Source organism: Odocoileus virginianus, chromosome 12 (assembly GCF_023699985.2).
Source record: "Odocoileus virginianus isolate 20LAN1187 ecotype Illinois chromosome 12, Ovbor_1.2, whole genome shotgun sequence".
Classification (NCBI taxonomy): domain Eukaryota; kingdom Metazoa; phylum Chordata; class Mammalia; order Artiodactyla; family Cervidae; genus Odocoileus; species Odocoileus virginianus.
This window is the reverse complement of record NC_069685.1, coordinates 13,659,716-13,682,450: the sequence shown is the minus strand read 5'-3', so window position 1 is coordinate 13,682,450 and position 22,735 is coordinate 13,659,716. Positions and strand designations below refer to the sequence as shown.

Here is a 22,735-nt window from a genome sequence, read left to right as displayed (position 1 = left end):
TAGTGGACTGGAGAGACTCAGTCTCCTCTTAATTCCTTATTGTCTCCTTGGAGAGAGAAGATGCTAAACCAACCATCAAACAAAATAATCAGTATGATTACACATGATGATGAATGCTGTAAGTTTAATTTCATAGCATGCAGAAAGTTAGCGCTGCCTGTATGAACTTAAGTCTTTAATAGGGATACTGCACTGATTTTTTTAAATATAATTATTTGAGAATAGGAACAGTTCTTTTCTTGAGTAGCTTGTTGAGCTCAAACGGCTTGCTGCAAATCAGATCTACAAACATAACAGCTGTCTCATTTGTTCCCTTGTTACTCATTTTAATGAATCACTTGAACAGACTTCAAAACGTTAAATTAGATATATAAGCATGCTTGAAGAATTATATCATGATATCATATTTCAAATTTAGTAGTGATATCATTGTCTAAATGTAGTAAGTTTAAGAAAGTCAGTTTTTTAGCTACTTTGCCCTCTATAAATAACGTGGTAGTAAAACAGACAGCAGATAAAAATTAACCGAAGAATCCATAACATCCAAGTATAGAGAGCTGGGGAAGTTCCCCCACATCCCTTCTTCCTGACTTAGGAACCTTGATGCTTGGAGTAAATCTTTTGAGGGTCCTCAGAGGTGGAAGTCTGCTGTTCCTTGCCTTTGTAGTAGGGATCTGAGCAACAAGAAATTTGGGAAGGCATTACCAGCACAGAGTTTTTGTCTGTGTTCTTGATTCTTCCTGTTGCCGAGGGTTTGTCCAAAGGGAAAAGGTAAATGAACAGAGGAAGATGTCTGTCAGCTGTCTTCTCATTCCTCTTGCCTTTCATAGCATTCACAGCAGGCTGAGAACAGAAAAAAAATGTTACCTCTTGTGTTCCTCTACCCTGAGCATTTGCTTATTAAAATAAACCTTGACTACTCCGTCTCTCCTGATTTAGGCCTGTTTCCTCCATGAAAAAGCTGGTGAGGGTGTTTAAAGCTGATAACTATGTCACATATAAGATACAGTCATAAATCACTGGAAATGAACTGTTTTTAGAACCTGCCAGAACTATCATACTAATGCACTTCTACAAAGGGCGGTAAATGTGATAATTAAGGGAACTGTTTATCTTAGTCCCTTTGTTCATCTCTGAATGTTTTTTGGTATGGATCCTCTTATTTGTTTTATATACAGTTCTGGGAAACAGATCTTACCAGTGCAGGAGTTTTAGATGTGCAAGTCCGTACATACGGTAGAAAAATCTAGTATCACATCTCTGGAGATCATTTTATTTAAAATAATCATAAGTTACTTAGAGGTTAAGAAGTGGAACCGCCGGGTCACTGACACCCCGAAACGCCGAAGCCTTGTATCTCCCCTTCAGGAGTGATTGCCGGGTGTTTTGTTCAGTGAGTGAAGTTTGTGCAGCTCTGGCTGGTGGGCTTGCAGAGGTATGTCACCAGTCAGAAGGAGCGGAGGGCCCCACGTGACTGGTTGTTTACATAAGTCAGTAGCAGCGTCTGTCATCTTCATATTTAAAGAACTGTACATGTTGGTGCGAAACTCGGGTATAAAATGGGCCGCCGGTTTGGAGGCGAGTCGGCTGCTGGAGCAGATGAGATCATAGACAAAACCCACAGCCCTCTCCAGACAGAGAGATCGCCGTGGAGATAAACCTGCTTTCTGGGAGGGGTCACCCATCCGCGGCTGCCGTCCCTGTTAAGCGTCTCCGTTTCACTTTACCTCTCCCTCCATTTGAAGCGCAGTGAAAATCAACACAGAGCCTGCCAGAGGCATCTTTGTGGAAGCGATTCTGTTTCAGCCACTCATGTCAGAGGCACCTGAAAAACACCTGAGGTTGAAGCAGGCTGACCAGGTGAACTTAGAAAGTAGCAGTTAGTAAACTGTCTTCTTAAATATCCAGAAACCAATATGCCACCTGGATGCAATCTAGAGATGCCAGCTTTTCCTTAAAAGGTAATGATGAAAGCTCCAGAGGTGCATAAGGAAACAGTGAACCTACCTAAGTTGATACAAGAGTTTTGTCTTCGGAGCAAAAGTGTTGAATACGAATTTAGAAGTTAGCTTTCTGTCCTTGAGGAACTGATTCGTAGAAGTCCAAAGTAATCTCCTTGTGCCCTGCGCTTTGCGTTCTATTTTGGGTTTTCCTGATTTCTGAAGTGCCTGCCTCTTTTATGTTTTCTCTGCTCACGAGGGCTCCACTAGGGGGCAGAAAACAGAACGGAATACAGAGGAAACCAGTGCACTGCCTATGCTGTAATGAATGCTGTGCCCTGTGTTTGCTGCTCTTTCTGGATACCTTGGGGCAAGGTCTTTCTATTTTGTGTATTTCACATAATAGCATCTATTTCATGCTATATATTTAAAGTGTAAATGCTTATTCAGGCTTAATGATAGTTTCTCAATTAATTCATTATCACAGTATATTTCTTTTGCTTTTCTAGCATGTTTCTGGCATCAAACCTCAAACCACTAATTATTATTTATGGACGACCATAATGATGGTCCCTGTGAGGTTCACCTTATCCATGAATACTGTTTTTCATTCATTCACTGAGTAGCCACTCATTGGGTTCCTCCTTTTGTCAAGCCTTGTGTGTGTTAGGTTTTGAGATGAGAGCAGTGAAGAGAGAGTTCTTAGGAGGCTGCACATAGCGAATGTTTATGTGCAATTGGTCCCCAAGCCATTTGGTGAAAGGATTAGGCCGAGAGGACAAAGGAGGGATTCTTTTTTTTTTTTCCTTTCAATTCTTTTATAATTTTTTAATGAAATTTTTGAAGATTGTACTTCATTTGCAGTTATTATAAAGTATTGACTATATTCCCCATGTTGTACAGTACACCCTGGTAGCCTGTTTTACAGCCAGTAGTTTGTACCTCCCGCCCCCCACCCCAACCTCTGCAAGGAATTGTCCCCCTCCCCGGAAGGAATACGTGATGGCTCCAATGCTGGGTAGTTTTTATTTCTGATTATTCTTTCTCAACTGCTCCTAAAGATTAGAAAACCACATGGGGTTGGTGTGGGGACCTCAGTGACAGGTCTAGGAGACTAGCTAAAGGTCTTTTTTTTCCTTTCTTTCTTTCTTTCTTTCTTTGTCTTTGCTCCACCAAAAATTAGATCTAGTTACCTGAAACTCATTAACCTCTGCCAGCCTAGTGTTACAGAATATTAATCTTTAAGTGAAAACCTCCTTAGTTTGTCTTTTCATGGTCAATTATTCACCAAAATATAGAACTGGTGCTTTTGATTTGATTTTCTTTTTTTTTAAAGCTAGTCAGATTTTAACTAGAGATAACTTTTGTTGTTGTGTAGTGGCTAAGTCGTGTCAGATGCTTTGCGACCCCGTGGACTAGAGGCCACCAAGCTCCTCTCTCCATGGGATTCTCCAGGCAAGAATACTGCAGTAGCTCACCATTTCCCTCTCCAGGGGGTCTGTCTGCCCGGGGCTCAAACCCTGGGTCCCCTGCATTGCCAAGTGGATTCTTGACCACTGAGCCACCAGGGAAGCCGATACTTGGTTTCTCCTCAGCTTCTCTATTTTTGGACTGAACTATCCTCTGTTCATTGTAGATAATGTATTGCCTAATCTTTTAGTCTTAAGGTATAAACATATATTCTGAGAATATCTTCAGTTTACAACGCCTAACATTAAGTTGAAGTATCAAAAAGTCTTTTTTTCTGGAATAAATTCTTTTTCTGTTAGATTTAATAAATTATTCTATACAGAATGAGATTGCCATTATTGGTAAACAAATGCTACCATTTCTCTCAAGAAAATAATACATGTTTATTTTCATCATCATGTGCTTAGAGCATCAACTGCATACTGTATAAAATTAGACAAGGCCCAGTAGGACATCCTTTGAGTTATAATTAAATATCTTAATTGCTAGAGTGTATCTGGGATTCTACGCTAAGGAAGCCCATGGTGAATAAATGTCCTGTGTTTTTATAGTCCTTGGGTGTGTTTTCTTTGTCAGGTTTCAGAAAGCATTTCAGTGAGGGCTTCACCTTTATTTCTGTAAATCCTAGCATGATAAGCAACACCTGGAAAAATTAATGACTCTTAGTGAATATTAGTGAAATATTAATGAGTTAAAATTTTAAACCCAAGAATTTTAAGCTTCTGAAAGTTAGAGGTGTGGCTCAGGAAAGCAAAAACACACCATCTGTGTTTTAGAAGTTAGCTGCTTAGCACTGACACATATACGCGACCATGTGTAAAATACATAGCCATCGAGAAGCTCCCGGAGCGCACAGAGGCCTCAGCGTGGCGCTCCGTGATGACGAGAGGGGGATACGGCGGCGGGGTCACAGGAGGGAGGGGACGCATGTCTGCTTACAGCTCCTTCACGCTTCCGTACGGCAAACGCGACACAGCATTGTAAAGCAATTATCCTCCAGCTTTGTAGAAAAAGTTAGCTGCTAGTATACTGTAATGGTCTTTATCTTTCTGGCACTGGGAAGACCCAGAGGGATCGGGTGGAGAGGGAGGTGGGAGGGGGGACCGGGATGGGGAATACATGTAAATCCATGGCTAATTCATTTCGATGTATGACAAAAACCACTGCAATGATGTAAAGTAATTAGCCTCCAACTAATAAAAATAAATGGAAAAAAAAATAATAAAAAAATAAAAACGATCAGCCATAAAAAAAAAAGTTAGCTGCTTTGAAAGTATGTATGTACATGAATAAAAATTAGATGAAAATATGGAAAAATGTAGTTTTGATGGTGGTAGGATTATATATAATTTCCTCCAGTTTTTCAGTTGAATTTGTCATTGATTATAGTTTTGTTAAGAAAATGCCTATACAACTTACACAGTTTTATTCTGGAGATCACTTCTCTTGGATCTTGGATAACCTCCAGAAATATGGATTCTACATGTGAAGCTTATAATATACTAGTATAGGGCTAAGTCTGTTGCTATAGGTTTTTCTTTTTCTTACTTCTTTTAATAGCTGAGTTTTTAGAATTAAATGCAGAGGATAATCTAAAGAAATTCTATTCAGCAGTTAATAACAAAAAATAATTTTTCATAACTTAGACTGAATATTTTTTCCTACACTAATAGCATACTCCTTTGAATTTTTTACAGTCTTAGCACACCCTTCCCCTCCTACCAGCAATCCCAGTTGATAAAGCATTGTGGGTTTTAGCTAGAAATTTCCCCCTGTGTTTGAGCTAGAATGACTTTACTTTTTTAGGAACAGGACAAGAATTAGAACTATTGCCTTTGGGAATTTCCTGGCAGTCCAGTGGTTAGGACTCTGTGCTTCCACTGCCAAGGACACAGGTTCGATCCCTGGTTGGGGAACTATTAATAAGCTCCCACAAGCCATGTAGCACAGCCAAAGAATTGTTGCCTTTAACATGCCTACACTGTTCATGGACCAAGTGGGGTGCAGGGACTTTTACACATAGGTACATATTCCATCTGACTCCCTGTCTACATGTATCTACTTCAGTAGCACCTAGTCTTAGGAACGGGGCAGGGACTAGATCAGAGAGTTGACATACTGGGTGGAAAAATATAGGCAGGATATCCTCTTTCAGAATTTCATGACAGGCTGATCCCACCACAAGGACTTGGGGGTTTGTGGTCTTCTGAAGCCCTCTAATTAAACAGAGGAAGCGATACCATTTTTTTTTTTCCTACTTGTCCTCTCCCTTCCAGATCCACACCACCTTCATTCTAGTTAAATACCACCAATTATATATTTAAAGTAAAAGCCTGAAATGTGGATTTCTGTGGCCAAGTGTGGGATGTCCCAGTGACGTCTCTGAAAACCCAGAGCCAATCGCTGTGCTTCGGACTAAAGGTCTATATTTAGAAAACAGTGTGGATCCTGTATTTTCACAATGTTGTAAACATGTTTGTGTGGCTATTTTTAGCTTCTGCAGACTTTAGTGAACTTCCAAGTTGGCAAGTCAGACACAGTCAGTTGCCGTCTGTTACCTCAGATGCCAGCACTTTGTGAATGACTGATTGTCTTGGGTTTCTAACATATTTAAAGCAGAAACGTGTGTAAGTTATCTTGTGTCAACTGCATGTGATATGTCTATATGTTTTATTATACATATGGTCTTTTTTTAAAAGCTTTTATGAACTGTATAACTTCAGTAACAGTTTTTCTTGGAGTTTAGGATGAGTTGGGTCCTGCCAAATGGGGCCAGCAGAAATAGCTAGTCTTTTTCTCTTTCCCCCAGCCCTTCTCTCCCAGTCCTCAGTGTTAATTCATGTACTTGTAGATCCTTCCAGTCACGGTTCTTTCCAGTCCAGTGTCACTCAGTTCAGTTGCTCAGTCGTGTCCGACTCTTTGCGACCCCATGAACTGCAGCACGCCAGGCCTCCCTGTCCATCACCAACTGCCAGAGTTTACTCAAACTCATGTCCATTGAGTCGGTGATGCCATCCAACCATCTCATCCTCTGTCGTCTCCTTCTCCTCCCGCCTTACTAAGTCTTTGCTAGCATCAGGGTCTTTTCAAATGAGTCAGCTCTTCGCATCAGGTGGCTAAAGTATTGGAGTTTCAGCTTCAACATCAGTCCTTCCAATGATCTGGTTTAGGATGGACTGGTTGAATCTCCTTGCAGTCCAAGGGACTCTCAAGAGTCTTCTCCAACACCACAGTTCAAAAGCATCAATTCTTTGGCACTCAGCTTTCTTTAGAGTCCAACTCTTACATCCATACATAACTACTGGAAAAACCATAGCCTTGACTAGACAGAACTTTGTTGGCAAAGTAATGTCTCTGCTTTTTAATATGCTGTCTAGGTTGGTCATAACTTTCCTTCCAAGAAGTAAGCGTCTTTTAATTTCATGGCTGCATTCACCGTCTGCAATGATTTTGGAGCCCCAAAAAATAAAGCCTGTCACTGTTTCCATTGTGTCCCCATCTATTTCTCATGAAGTGACGGGACCAGATGCCATGATCTTAGTTTTCTGAATGTTGAGCTGTAAGCCAACTTTTTCACTCTCCTCTTTCAATTTCATCAAGAGGCTTTTTAGTTCCTCTTCACTTTCTTCCATAAGGGTGGTGTCATCTGCATATCTGAGGTTATTGATGTTTCTCCTGGCAATCTTGATTCCAGCTTGTGCTTCCTCCAGCCCACCGTTTCTCATGATGTACTCTGCATATAAGTTAAATAAGCAGGGTGACAGTATACAGCCTTGATGTACTCCGTTTCCTGATTTGGAACCAGTCTGTTGTTCCATGTCCAGTTCTAACTGTTGTTTCCTGACCTGCATACAGGTTTCTCAGGAGGCAGGTCAGGTGGTCTGGTATTTCCATCTCTTTCAGAATTTTCCACAGTTTATTGTGATCCACACAGTAAAAAGCTTTGGCATAGTCAATAAAGCAGAAGTAGATGTTTTTCTGGAACTCTCTTGCTTTTTCGATGATCCAGCGGATGTTGGCCATTTGATCTCTGGTTCCTCTGCCTTTTCTAAATACAGCTTGAATATCTGGAAGTTCTCCGTTCACGTACTGTTGAAGCCTGGCTTGGAGAATTTTGAGCATTACTTTACTAGCGTGTGAGATGAGTGCAATTGTGTGGTAGTTTGAGCATTCTTTGGCATTGCCTTTCTTTGGGATTGGAATGAAAACTGACCTTTTCCAGTCCTGTGGCTACTGCTGAGTTTTCCAAACTCGTTGGCATATTGAGTGCAGCACTTTCACAGCATCATCTTTTAGAATTTGAAATAGCTCAACTGGAATTCCATCGCCTCCACTAGCTTTGTTCGTGGTGATGCTTCCTAAGGCCCACTTGACTTCACATTCCAGGATGTCTGGCTCTAGGTGAGTGAGCATACCATCTTGATTATCTGGGTTGTGAAGATCTTTTTTGTATAGTTCTTCTGTGTATTCTTGCCACCTCTTCTTAATATCTTTTGCTTCTGTTAGGTCCCTACCATTTCTGCCCTTTATTGAGCCCATCTTTGCCTGAATCATTCCCTTGGTATCTCTAATTTTCTTGAAGAGATCTCTAGTCTTTCCCTTTTTACTTCCTATTGGTCAAAGGTTATAAGACTTGGGTGGTATAGAGGGAGATGGAAAGTTGACAGAAAAAAGAAAGCCGGGCTCTTTTTAGGGCCAAGACATCATAGAATGGGCAAGATGGTGCTGATTAGTTAAAAAAGAGAGGTAAATGATCAACAGCTCTTTTTACAGGGTGAGATGATCATCTGGATGTCACATGAATGAAAGTGTTTCCCCCAAAGAATCACGTCTTTCCAAAGGATAATGCTCCCCTCTCTCACTGAGGGGGGGCTGGGGTGGGGGGAGCATCCCTGTCAGCACTCGGGCTCAGTCTTCTGTGGTCCCACCAAAGACCCTCTTCATCCGTTGTCCGTGGAGTACTTTCTGTGTCATGTTCGGCTTTGTGCTTGCTTCTCTTTGGGTGAATTCTTCTTCCTTGCCTCTTGCACTTAATGTGCTTTATCATCAATGACTCCAGAATGCATAAGTCATCTCTTTGGAAGTGTATCTTTCCAAGCAAGCCTTTCATTGCCACATACCTTTTGTTCCGGAAGCTTTAGATTGAGTTTCATGTCAAGAAGAAAATTATACAAAGCATTATTCTGGCTCATTCAAGATAAATGTAATTATGGAAATTGAAATTTTGTTTTGTACCAGTTTATGCCTCTCCTCTACTTCTTAATGTGAAAGTGTTGTTTCTAAAGTGTCATCCAGATAGCAGTGTTTTACTTTATTGTGAATTGTGAATGTTCAGTACAAAACGGGAGAAAAGGAGAATGTTTTTCTGTGTTTTGCTGGAAACTAAAAATGGTAGCTTTATTCCAGAATTAATTATTAATTTTGAATTGAATAGCTAAACAAGAAAGAGTTTAGACCCTTGTTGGGTTTATGAAAGGTAATTTTTTTTTTAAATTTCAAAGTGTTATTCATGTTTTATTTTTTAAAATGTCACTATTTAAGCAAGCGTGTTCTTTTCCCAAGAATAATATTAATGAAAACAGTGCAGGAGACATGCATTTGGGGGGCACAGTAAAATCAGGAAACATATTCACATAATTGTCAGCATCTCAGGCACAGCAGCCTACAGTAACATTTCACAATTTTAAACATTCGTTGTGGGTTTTCTTATTTAGAACTGCAACCTCTTTAGCAATTGGTATTGCCTCTTGCTCAAGTCGAAGAAATAGACTTTAAAGCAGCACTGTCCAATGATAGCAACTACAGGCATGTGGCTAAATTAAATGAACTGGAAAATCCACTCCCGAGTGGCACCAGACACGTTTTAAGTTCTCTGTAGCTGCATGTGACTTGTAGCTGCTGTGATGCTCAACATAGCCATTTGCACCATGCCAGAATGGTCTGTTGGACAGCATTGCTCTAAAACTGCGCTTAGAATTTGTTCCTGTGCTGTAAATCATGGTGATTTTCAGATGTGATATCAATTTCCTACCACTGAAACAACAAAATTTAAAGTTCTCACATCTTATCCTTCACTTAAACTTGTCCCTTGACACTGTACTTCTTCATAGTACATGCCTTGTTGCCTTTATTCTCCTAATGATATTACATCCTACCCTCAGAGACAGGAATGTCGTTACACACACACCCCCCAAGTTGAATATATAGGAGAATAGTTGTATATATAATTAAATATACTAGCAGAAATGTTTTATAACTGAAATATGTAGATGTCTCGATACTGTAGGGGCTTGCCTGAAGTTGTGGTCTGAAGCTGTGGTTCCAGGATTGTAGCACACTGGCATGGTTCCATATGGTCTCGTATTGACTTGTATCTTGACTGAGTAGTTTCACTTTTTGTTGACTGAACCGTGCAGAGGAGGAGATTTGACGGGATTTGTAGCTGAACTCTTAGAGCAACGAGAAGGCCCACTGTCGGTTTGGCGTCGCATTGATTTACACAGAGACTAGGTTGGTAAAGAGCAGAGATAGCATCTTCAGGGTCACCAGGAGGCACTGATTCATTCATTCATTAGTTCAGGTAACAGCTGTCACACTTGTCTCTTCAGGCATCACGTCCTGGCCTGCTCTGCGCTCTGCTGAGCGCTCAGATGGAAGAGAAGTGAGACAAGGTCTCGGGCAGGAAACCGCTGTTCAAAGGACTTCATGACAGTCAGGAGAAGCATACTCAGATAGAAATTTGCACAGGTGCTCTGGATACCCTGGAGCCGTCAGCTTTACCTGGAGCAGGTCACAGAGCGCCAGAGAAGGTGTTGATGGACAGGAAGGAGTTGCAGTTTCCCTTCACAGCAGATCCCAGTTACTCCAAAGTGGAAAAGATTAGTTCCTGGCCAAGCCCTCTCAGTATTGGGAAATTTTTCAAACCATGGGGGAGAGGGATCTTTAAAATGCCATTCAAAGGCATCATTTTAATGACTCTGTCAAACTCCTCCATAGAAACGTATCTTAATTCATTTCCTCAATTTCCTACTGTCACCAGTTTGCTTCCTGGTTTGCTTAGGACTGAGGAGTTTCCCAGGGACGTGGAATTTTGACTTGTAAAAATAGGGATGGTCCTGGGGAAACTGGGATGGTTGGTCACCCTACCTATTATTGCATATTTAGATTGTTTTAAATATTTACTCATATAACCAACATTGTACTGAGTGCTTGAATGCCCTATGTATTTAGCTGTCTTTTGGATTATTGCCTTTAGTGAGACTTCAAGGATGAAATGAATGGTTTGATGACTCTGGACCTGTGTAAAGCTCACAGCGCTTTATGGTACTTTTGCTGTTTTCAGCTAAATTGGGAGGAATCTGTCTGGACATTTGTGCTACCTCTGCTTCCACGGGTTCTTAGGGGGATATGCAAAAGACACAGCCAGGTACATACTTGCTCTGGAAGTCACTACAGCTGCCATTCTAAATCTCCAGCTAACCAGATAACATAGGACTCCCAAATACCTTTCATCTAGGCCCAAGGCAGGCTGAAGGCTGATTCCTGAAGTTGAGGTGGACTCGCTGACGCCACCGTCCTGTGATCACACCCTGATGTGGGCGCACTGACTCTTGAAGTACTTGGTCACAGGCCAAGGGTGAGATGACATGAAACCCAAGGCAGGCGGTCTTTCTTCTCAGTGCAGGTTCACTATGAAATCACCCCAAGCCTTCATCCCCAGCCTCACAGGACGTTGCAAGTTTATCTTGCATCCATGTTAGCCAGTCTCTTGCCTCTTAGCTTCCTCCTTGTCAGAGTGAGGAAACCTTGGAAATTCACAGGGTTAGTGTGTCCCATAACCCTCACACTTGGAAATATGATGAGAGATGAACTTGTATTCACAAGTGAAAATATATATTCAACCTGCCCACCATGCTGTGTTGAGAGGTGACCTACCTTCCTGTGGAATTTTAGAAATCAGTGTGCCTAGTTGGGGTCCAGAGTCTCATATCAAACTCTTCTTTGTAGTAAGAAGTATTAAAGGCAAGTCCTATTTCAAGCATTCTTATCATGTGCCCCAGGGGTCCTGTGAACCCCTGAAACTGTGTGATATTATTTATGTGCCTTTTTTGAAGAAAAGGTTATATTGCTTTTGAAAGATTCGCAGAGCGGTCTAATGATCCCAAAAGGTGTGAGAACTAGTTTGTGTATGTAAAATATCAGGGAGTTTTTGTCATTGCTGTTTTGTTTATTCCTTTGATATAGGACTTCCACCAGAGTTTTGAGGTAGGCATCAGTTTAGCAATGATTTCAACAAGTAAATGAGATGGACTTTCATTAATCATTTAAAATTCCCTGAAATTTTTTTTCCAGTTACCATAGTGTTTGAGTTAAATTTGATTTTTGTTATTTTTGTTAGCTTTGCTATTATGTAACTGCTTTAGGTCCAGCTAATTTGCTTTTGTCCAGATGCTGTATGTAAACCCCTATTTAAGAAGTTTGTGGCACAGTTGTTAGCCTACCTCTAGGCATTGTCTTGCATTATTTTTGGTGTATTCTTTTGTTTATATTACTAAGCTAAAGTTAGCACAGATAACACTAGGCTAGAAGATGGTGACAATAGTTTGAAAACAGGAAATTTTAGGCTTGTGTGTGTTTGGAACAGATGATCTTAATGACAGAGCCAATGGAGTGGAAACTTCCACTGAGCCTGTTTTTTCCTTATTTTGCTCTAAGAGAAAAGATGGTGCTTCCTGGAAAACAACTCAAGTATTTTAAAGCAAATGGTTTTCTTTTGTCCCTGCTTCATGGCTAATTTGTTTTTCTTTATTTTATTTACCCTAGTTGTATTATTATTATGGAAAGTTAATGTTTTTAATAGGAAAAGTAATTCCCAAAGTGCTTATTTTAGATATTTAAATATCTAAGTATATGACCGTTTACTGACATGGTTTTTCAAATAAATTAAAATTGTAAGAATGTTAAGACCACCAGACTTTGGGAGAAGAAATTTGTTTCTCTATTTTAAGTGCTTCCAACTTTCCTTTTTTTTTTTTTTAACCCTCTAAATTCCAGTTTTTAAAACAAAGTAGTTATACTTTGTCTAAGCTGTTTCCTGACTAAGACTCAGTCTCTCCAGATGTATCCTGGAATTCTATATTTAAAAGAAAGGCTAAATTTATTCACTAACTGCAGAATATGAAGAGGAATATGCATTTCCATACAGATGTAAGCTCTTTTGTCTTGTGTACATCATTCCTAGATTTTAAAATATTAATTAATAGGCATCGTTTTTTAGAGCATTTTGAAGCATAAGCTTTTTAAAAATGTAGTATTTTTAAAATTATAACAGTACTGAATGGACAGTCCTTGAAAAAAAATCAGGCACAAAATCATATAAAATAAAAATATGAAACTGGCCTGACCCTCCCAACCCTTTTCCTGGAATGACCGCAGTTAACACTTCCCGTGTGCCTCCTTCCAGACTTGCCCTCTAAACACAGTTTATACATACACACAAGATCATTTCAGACAAAATGGAATCATACAATTCTGGAGCTTTTTTTTTTTAAGTTTAACAATTATCGTGTGAGTATTTTTCATATATGTGCTTCCCAGGTGGCTCAGTGATAAAGAATTCGCCTGCAAGAGACGCAGGTTCGATCCCTAGGTTGGAAAAATCCTCTAGAAAAGGAAATGGTAGCCCACTCCAGTATTCTTGCCTAAAAAATCTCATGGACAGAGGAGCCTGGTGGGCTACAGTCCATGGGGTCACAAGAGTTGGAGAAAACTTAGCAACTGAACATGCATGCATTTTTCATATATACAGATTTGTCTCACTTTTTAAATGTTTTGCATCAGTTTATTATTGTATTTATATCTTGAGATTTATTTAAATTTAATCATTACCCTGCTGGTGAAGTTTAGATTAAAACCTCCCTTATTAAAAACTAGCATTTTCATTTAGTGAAACACCTATCTTTGTTAACATTTTACAGATTTCCAAGATTATACATAAATTTTGAATTCACAGTTGTGACCTTCTTTCCTTAAATTTCAGTCGTGAAATACCTTTTAAGAGATTTCAGAATAAGAAAGTTCCACTCTTTTTTTCCACCAATTTCCTAGGATAATAGTGGGTTAGTAAAATTACAGTGGTGATGTTCCATGATGGAAGGGCGGTTGACTCAAGAATATAGAAAGTGCTATTCTTCAGCTTGTCCGGTCAAGGTCAAGTTGAGGATTCAGCGACTATGACAGACCTACAGACCTGGATGGAGTCATTAGAGGTTTTTCTGAACCCCCCGAAGGGAACATACTACCTAGGACCTGTGTGCTGAGACCTCAGAGAAGCAGGAGCAAGTAGGTTAGGTGCCTTAGCTCAGAGCAAGCGGAGGGAAGTTGCAAAGAAGAGGTCTTGAGCTAACTCTTGAAGGCAGAGTAGGGTCGTTGGGTGAAAGTAAGAGGATGTGTTAGACTGAAAACAACAACATGTGTGTGTTGGCTGGAGAGGCAGGGAGGGTAAGTATTGTTTTGATGTATAATAAGTATGGTTTTGTACACCGACCTGTGAGTTTGGGCTACCCTAGTAACAACAGTGGACTTCTTTTTTTCTCTCCCTGAGGTCTTTTCATTTAAGTTCACTGGCTGTCCACAGCAGACAAAAAAATTTAAGGAATGGTCTCAGCTTTCGAAGAACTGGATGTCAGGTTGGGAAAATAATTCATGAGTATTTGGAACGTTTGGAAATGTACACAGTAAGATAAATGTACCCCACCAGGCTCGTGTGTCCATGGATCTCTCCAGGCAAGCATACTGGAATGGGTTGTCATTTCCTCCTTCGGAGGATCTTTCCAACCTAGGGATGGAACTCAGGTCTCCTCATTGCAGGCAGATTCTTTATCATCTGAGCCACCAGTGAAAATGACAGAATAACAGATGGTTCTAAGCTGTCCATAGCCATGCAGAAGATTTTGGCGAAGACTCCAGAGAGCAGGTGTGGCAAGACAAGGGAAAGATTTGAACAGAACTTTGAAGAATGGTTAGGTTTCCAATAGTAGAAAGGAGTTCAAGTATACTCTCCAGTGGGGTAAATACTGTGGACAAAATTGAGGAGAGAACAGATGAACTGCTTTAGTGGCAACAGAAGGCTTGAGAAGAGAAGGAATTAGGTAAAATCTTAAAAGAACCTCTATACTTGTTTGCTTGCTTAATTCTTTTTTGAAAACCAGCCTAATTCTGTCTGAGCACATTTGAATCACCTGGTGAGCATTTGAAATGTCCTATGCTGAGACATCCCTTTTGGTGCAGTGGTTAAGACTTTACACTTCCAATGCAGAGGCTGTTGGTTTGATTCCTGGTCAGGAAACTAAGATCCCACATGCTGCATGGTGTGGCCAAAAAAAAAAAAAAAAAACCAAGAAAACCTCTCGTGGCTGTAGAGTTTTAAAACCGATGAATTTATGGTTTATGCACCTCTGTCTTTCCTGAATAATTCCTCTTAGCCCAGTTGTAAATGGACTGGGAAGATTGCAGTCATGTCAGTATCCCTATAATGCATAGAGAGTGTGAGAACTTCCATATTTTCATCCGTGTCTCCCTTGACATATTCAGCATTGCCTGAGCACCAACCTGGGACTAGGAGAAGATGAAAGGTGAAAAGGCATGGCTCCAGTCCTCAAGAAGCTCACTTGTAGGGATGTCAAGCTCTGTAACTGGAAATGAGGGGGAAATGGAGAGCTTGGAAGGGGCCGTTCAGGGATGGTTTCCCAAAGTCTGAGCTAAATCTAGGAATGGATTATGTGCTAAGGGCCAGAATGTATCAGGGCCAGAGGCAGTACAGAAGCAGAGTATTAAGGGACCTGCATGTATTTCCAATGCAGTTGAAAGGCAGAGCAGCAAAAAGTGGGGCTGGAGAGATAGCAGAAGCTGGGAGAGCCCCATGTTCTTGCCAGAGAGAGTTTGGCTTATCCTGCAGGCAGCAGGCAGTCACCAAATATAGGGGATAGGTAAAAGCAATAATGCAAATACTCTAAGCATTGTAGATATTTAGTTTCACCGTCTGATGTAAATATATGTCCATTGGGATTTGTTGACTTTCATATAGTAGCCAAATTTAATCTTGCAACCCTGATATGGGACACAGGCATCAGACTGTGGTGCTTCTAAGCTGCTTCAAAATGCAGACCTGCTGGTGCAATCTTATTTTAACACATCATTTATTCAACTTCAGGTTGAACTGACTGTTGCATGTAGGCAATGACAACAAAATAAATGTTTGCATAGCTCCCTTAACCACACCTGCTCATTAGCCAGTGGGTAAAATGATTTTTCACATGTATTTTGTTTAAAATGGCTTTGAGTGTTTCCTAAAAAACTGCGTCCTTGTTTGGTCCATTCCTGCAGTGTAGAACTGGTAAGGCAATGTACAGCTTTCTCTGGGGCTACCAAGGCAGCAAGGATAAAAATAGGGCAAACTTTAAGAATCCCAGATATTTTCGGATAACAAAGACTGATTTATGTGGACCGAGTTTGTGCTCAGACAAAACATAGAGAAGCTTTTGTGCTGCGATTAGCGAGGGTGCTGAGGTCAGTTCTCTTGTTGAGCATCAAGCTTTATTCTGTGGCTAAATCGCGCTTTGTACCCTAATCCAGAGAACCTTTGTATCTGCCTTATTAAAGTGTGTAGTTTATGTAATTGCTTTTGTTTTCCCGTTTAAGCCGTGCCAGATTCAATGAGAGTGACTCATTTTGTGACTGAGACAAACAGTCGCATTTGGACCATGTTAAAAATAAATAAATAAGTGGCAGGTGCTGCTGGGCTAAATTCTGTGTTTTCATGTTGTAATTTCCTGCTGCAAGGGTTCATCTCTTAGATAATGTCTTCTCGGCCTCTGTAATCACTAGCCCCAATCTGCCCAGTGCCCACGATTCATTGCTGCTCGTTTCTTGGCTGTTTATTTTCGTTTCCAAGGGCCTTTTACATGTTAACAATATCGTTTCAAGAGGGAAACATAGAAATGGATGGGGGAGCTGCAGTCAGCTGGATGACCAAGAGTGACACGAGAACTGTAGCAAAGGGATGTATTGCATTGTTCTCTCTTTCTGTTGTTTTCCCAGGGTGTTTTGTGCGTGTGTTTTGGCAAAGCTCGGGTTGTGTCTACTTTATTATATATCCATTCAGCATTGGAGCTCTTTTTCTCAGGTGGAAGAGGTTTTGAAAGCATGCCTTTCTATTCAGTGTGGCCCATGTATCTAATCTAATAACCTGAAAATTGTGACGACTTCACAGTCTTACAGGAATTCTGTTTATTGTATAAATACTTCTATGTACTTGGCCCTGGACTATGCATTGAGTATGTAATGGCAAATAAGTAGACATAGTCACTGTCTACTCAGACTTCACGATCTGCTTGGGAAGTTAGATACTAAATAAAGAAATACAAAGAAAAATTGGATCACAGGATTATAAAAATCAATACATAGGTAAGTGCTGATATCCCTAAAATTATGCCCTACTCTACACTGGGGAGTGATGGGTTGAGGGTGGTCAAGAAAGAGAAACCTAAAGGTCAAAGTCTGCCTGGCAAAGAGAGGAAGGAACATTCTGGACTTAGGAAGCAGCATGTGCAAAGTTCCTGATAAAGGACACAGTTTGACATCCTATAAATCATATGATTAGCAGGAGAAGGGACAGCTGATTAAACTTAAGAGAAAAAAAATGACTGTATTTAAGAATTTAGAGATGAACTATACAGGCACAATAATATGGTAGCATTTATATAGGGGCAGATAACCTTGCATACTGGCTTCCCTGGTTCTCCGATGGTAGAGAATCTACTTGCAATGCAGGAGACCCAGGTTTGATCTTTGGATTGGGAAGATCTCCTGGAGAAGAGAAAGGCAACCCACTCCAGTGTTCTTGCCTGGAGAATTCCATGGACAGAGGAGTCTGACGGGCTACAGTCCATGGGGTTGCAAAGAGTTGGACACGACTGAGCTAATAACACACAACCCTGCATACATCTTACAGCCTGAGAGCTGCCCTGAAGTACAGGATAGAAATTGATGCCTGTAATATTTAGTCTGAGTCATAGGGGGATGCATGAATTATGTTCAATGAATTATGTAGTAAGGCATTTTAGAAAGATTTCCTTGCACCAACCACATTAAAGTTTTAAAAAGTCATTTCTGTACTTAAAGACAGAACTTTCACCATCTGGAGAAATCACTTACAAAAAGATAATGATTCCTTGATGCCCTGGATAAGTGACATAATACTGTGTTTTCCTTTTTCTTTACTTGTCTATTCCTTTTCAAAGCTTACTGCTTGATAAGGAGGTAGCCATGAGGGCATGGTTTTTACTAAGAGATGATATTTATTTATTTTGAAATAAATAGACTTATGAATGGATTTTTATAATCCAGAATCCAGTGCTAAATTCATGTGGATTTAACACTTTATAACTTTTCAGTATTATCTAAAGCCTCTGTAGAACTCCAACAGTGCCTTCTTCTGGACACTAATCATTTGCTTTTAACTTTGAGCTGCAGTCAGACTGAGAAATTAATTGAAAATCTTGATGATAGGGTCTTCCCTGGTGGTCCAGTGGTTAAGAATCCAGCTTGCAATACAGGGCACACAGGTTCAGTTCCTGGGCAGAGAACTAACATCTCTCATGGGACAGAACACCTGACCCCGTGCACCACGCTAGAGAGTCTGTGCTCCACAACTGAAGATCCTGCATGCTGCAGCTAAGACCCAGTGCAGCCAAATAGATATGTTTTAAAATCTTGATGATATTAAAGAAGTACATATATAATATTTTATGTCTTTGTGATTTTTCTACTTGATCTTCTCATTAAAGGATTGCATATGTTCTTCCATGAAGGAATGCCAGTCCATTTGACAGTTTGTTGTTATTGAGTCACTAAGTCACAGGGTCTGACTCTTTTGCAACCACTTGCCAGGCTCCTCTGTCTGTAGTCCTGCATATATTTTACTAGGGTTGCTATATTCTCAAATATGTGCACGTATGACGAGTATTTTCTTCATAGCCAGTAGATTCTTGGAGAGAAAAAATCATGAATTTCCTATCATTTCTTCACACAAATAACCTAGCATGTCATTTATAGTATAATCAATAACTTATGGACTGATTATTTCATTGATTTAGTTCTTAATATATCTAAATTTTCTTGGGTGAATTCAATTTAAAGAATCTTTTAAAATGTGAAACCTAAAGTTATCACCCTAGTTGATTCAGTTATCAGAACAGTTGTCCGAATTATTATAGACCACATAAACTGGTTTTTGCACCACTCCAGTCCCTTAATTTTCATTTTCTCTGCCTCAGAGAATTGTCACAGCTTCCTAGCTGTGACTTAATCAATGAACTACAAGTCAAAATTAACTCGTGTCAGAATTTATTTAAGAAGGTGGTCATTATGGAGGCTGAGACTAAACATCTATTAGGGAAGTTTATGTGGGTTTTAGTTAGCCCTCCTCTCGGTTTACATGTATTTTTCAGGATAAAATAATGCAGGTTTTAGTGGATACTGCCATGCCTTTTGTGTTACAGATGCTAAGTTCTGCAAAAGAAAAAAAAAAGAGAGACCCTATCGTGTCACTACATGTAGTAGTCCTTTCAGTGATTATAAATTTTGTAGATTTTTTGAAATAAAGGGATCAATATGTTAATGAAGAAGCAGAAGTACTATTTGGGGAAGGGGGATTGGCCTACGTTATAGTACCAACGTCATGAACATTCTTTGTCTGATTAGACTGTTGTGTGTGTGCGTGTGTATTTGTGTGTGGGCACTCAGCTGTTCAGTCATGTCTGATTCTTTGTGACCCCATGGACTGTAGCCCACCAGGCTCCTCTGTCCATGGAATTTTCCAGGCAAGAATACTATAGTGGGTTGCCATTTCCTTCTCCAGGGGATCCTCCTGACCCAGGGATCGAATCCATGTCTCCTGTACTCTCAGGCATATTCTTCACTACTGCACCACCTGGGAAGCCTGCATAGACTATAGGTGGAGCACCAAACTCATATACTGCTCTGAAAAAATTTCTGAACACGCCATAAGGATAAAGCTGTCAGTACCCCCAAGTTATCACTGGAACAGACATACTCTGTCTTGTTACACTTTTCCAAAAGTAGGGGACTGAGATGTGGCTGGTGCTCCATCATGTTCTCCAGATGGGCAGAAGTGGACAGTGTCCATGAAGATTTGATTCCCTTGGGGTGCATACGTTACTGTTTCTCAATTCTTGCACTTCCTGGTGGTCTGACCGTGTATGTTCAGTCTAGAGCAGAGAATGACTCTTAGTAGGTAACTTGCATCTTGCTAAAATGGGCCCTTTTTGGTCTGACTGCACACTCAGGAAGACCCTCACAGAAGAGTACGGCTTCATTTCGTTTCTGGACAGAGATGTTGGGAAGTCAACCGTTTCAGACAATTGGTTGTGGGTTTTTTTTTTTTAATTTGATCAATGTTGAGGTTAAAGAGGATAATAGTGAAAGAATTTCTAGGCTTCTTTATGTATAATATGAAAGTCCTTTGCCCTTTCTTGAACTGAGTTGTATATTTCTGTTGTTACCATTAAGTTGTAGGAGTTCTGTGTATATTCGGTACATTAATGTCTTAGCAGATATGTGATTTGCAAGCGTTTTCTCCCCTCCTGTGAGTTGTGTTTTCACCCTTTGATCATGTCCTTCTTTAAAATACAGAAGTTTTAAATTTTGATGCAGTCCAGTTTATCTGTTTTTCTTTTGTTTCCTATGCTCTTAGTATCATATTCAAGTAATCATTGTCAAATCTAACATTGTGAAGCGTTCCCCTATGTGCTTTTCTAAGAGTTTTATAGTTTTAGCTCTTACATTTAGGTTTTTGATCCATTTTGAGTTAATCTCTGTATAATGTAAGGTGAGGGTCTAATTTAATTCTTTTGCAAGTTGATATCCGGTTTTTCCAGCACCGTTTACTTTTTTATATTTAATGAAAACTAAATCTTCCATGATTTGTTGACTTGATAGTACGTCAGTATAATGTCTTCTAATATCACGCAATGTCTTCTAATACTTTATCAGATGATAGAGAATAACAAGTGTGTATACACACACATTATTGAGTTAATTGATGAGACACCAGTAAACTTGGCGGGAATGGTAGATTATTCTATGAAAACAAAACATCATATGTGACTTTCTCTAGTCAATGATTTTGTAAATTTGATTTGACAAATGTGCATCTGAAAAACTTCTCTCAGCTTAACACTGGGTGGATATTTTTGTTTTCTTCCTAGGCATGGAAGAGGAGATGGTTTGTGTTACGCAGTGGCCGTTTAACTGGAGACCCAGATGTCTTGGAATATTACAAAAATGATCACGCCAAGAAGCCTATCCGTATTATTGATTTAAATTTATGTCAGCAAGTTGACGCTGGATTGACATTTAACAAAAAAGAGTTTGAAAACAGCTACATTTTTGATATCAACACCATTGACCGGATTTTCTACTTGGTAGCCGACAGCGAGGAGGAAATGAATAAGTGGGTTCGTTGTATTTGTGACATCTGTGGGTTTAATCCTACAGAAGAAGGTAAGTTCAGGATTCTGTGATTCTCCCTCAGTTCTCCTTTATTCCTGCATTTTAAAAGCCATTATAAAATTCATTGTTATTTCAGTTACACAATATATTTTTTTATGATAGTAACGACATGTAGAAAAAGCACACCTCTCAATGTCTAGAGAGAAACTTTATGTAAATTTTAGAAAGAAAGACTATCATTGTGGGGCAACATCTAAATAAGGTCCTGAAGATGACAAGAAGGCATACTTAAAATTTAAGAGTGTTTCTTGAGTTCCAGTGTAAATACTAAGTTAAACTTTAACACTGCTGATACTTGATATTTCAACCTATTAAAATAACATTTTCATGCACCTTAATTCTTCAGAAGTTTTTTGAACTTAAGTATAGTTGCTCTACAGTATTATATGTCACAGCTGTACAATATAATGGTTCACAGTTTTTAAAGGGTATGCTCTTTATAAATAAAATATTGGCTATATACTCTGTGTTGTACAATATATCCTTACAGCTTTTTTAATACATAATAGTTTGAATCTCTTAATCCCCTCTGAATCTCTTAATGCCCTTATCTTGAGGTCCCTTAACCTTATCTTGCCCCTCTCCCTTCCCACTCCCTACTGGTAATCACTAATTTCACCTCTGTATCTTGAGTCTGCTTCTTTTTTGTTGTATTCACTAGTCTGTAACATTTTTTAAATGCCACATTTGAGTGATATCATAAGGTGTTTATATTTTTTTGTCTGACTTATTTCACTTAACATAACACCCTCCAGGTCTATTTATGTTGCAAGTGGCAACGTGACTTTTTCATGACCGAGTATTATTCCATTATATATATTCTATTGATAGTATATATTACAGTATATCATATCACATCATGATATAATACATACATTATATTCCATTATATGTATATATATAAACACCACACCCTCTTTATCCATTCGTCTAATAATGGACACAGGGCTTATTTTTAAACTCTGTTGGATTGTGGAGTCATGAAATAGCCAAGGTGACTATCAATACCTATGAAAAGAAAATTGAGAATCAGTCACAAAACATGATGAAAAAGAAAAAACATCTCAATTTACTTAAAACAGATGCCCTATAAAGCATGTGGAGGAAGAAGGGACCTGAGTTTGGAAACAGGTAGTGAAGAAAAGCTTCTTAGAGAAGACCAATTGTGAACTGTGGGCTTTTGAAGGAAGTAGTATTCTGTCTACATGAATGAAAGGAGGGAGGCAGAACCTGCAGGCTTAGGGGCTAGGGACGGATGCAATGGTGAAGTAGACTCCTCTTTGGTTGGAGAAGAGGACTGTGAATGATAGAGGCAAGGGAAGAGCTTCTTAAGTATCTAATATTTGGGTGCCTGTCCTGGAAGAACCTATGGCAAAAGTCATGTATGGATGTGAGAATTGGACCATAAAGAAGGCTGAGTGCCAAAGAATTGTTGCTTTCAAACTGTGGTGTTGGAGAAGACTCTTGAGAGTCCCTTGGACTGCAAGGAGATCAAAACAGTCCATCCTAAAGGAAATCAGCCGTGAATATTCATTGGAAGGACTGATGCTGAAGCTGAAACTCCAATACTTTGGTCACCTATAGTGAAGAGTAAAATTTCTGGAAAAGACCCTGATGCTGGGAACAATTGAGGGCAGGAGGAGAAGGGGGAGACAGAGGATGAGATGGTTGGATGGTATCACCAACTCAGTAGACATGAGTTTGAGCAAACCCAGGAGACAGTGAAGGACAGG

The 22,735-nt window shown here is 39.7% G+C and overlaps 1 protein-coding gene across 3 annotated transcripts in view; it reads left to right on the top strand.

Moving 5' to 3' along the window:
- The window catches only part of GAB1 (GRB2 associated binding protein 1), a 123,089-nt gene that overhangs the window by 63,808 nt on the left and 36,546 nt on the right, over nucleotides 1-22,735 (top strand). For 2 of the 3 annotated variants that reach the window (XM_070474813.1, XM_070474812.1), the window contains exon 2: nucleotides 20,699-20,993. In XM_070474813.1, the coding sequence (XP_070330914.1) occupies nucleotides 20,699-20,993 (295 nt within the window). Of the gene's footprint in view, nucleotides 1-1,703; nucleotides 1,861-20,698; nucleotides 20,994-22,735 lie in introns of those variants that run through there. The other variant, XM_020899639.2, reaches the window with a different exon arrangement.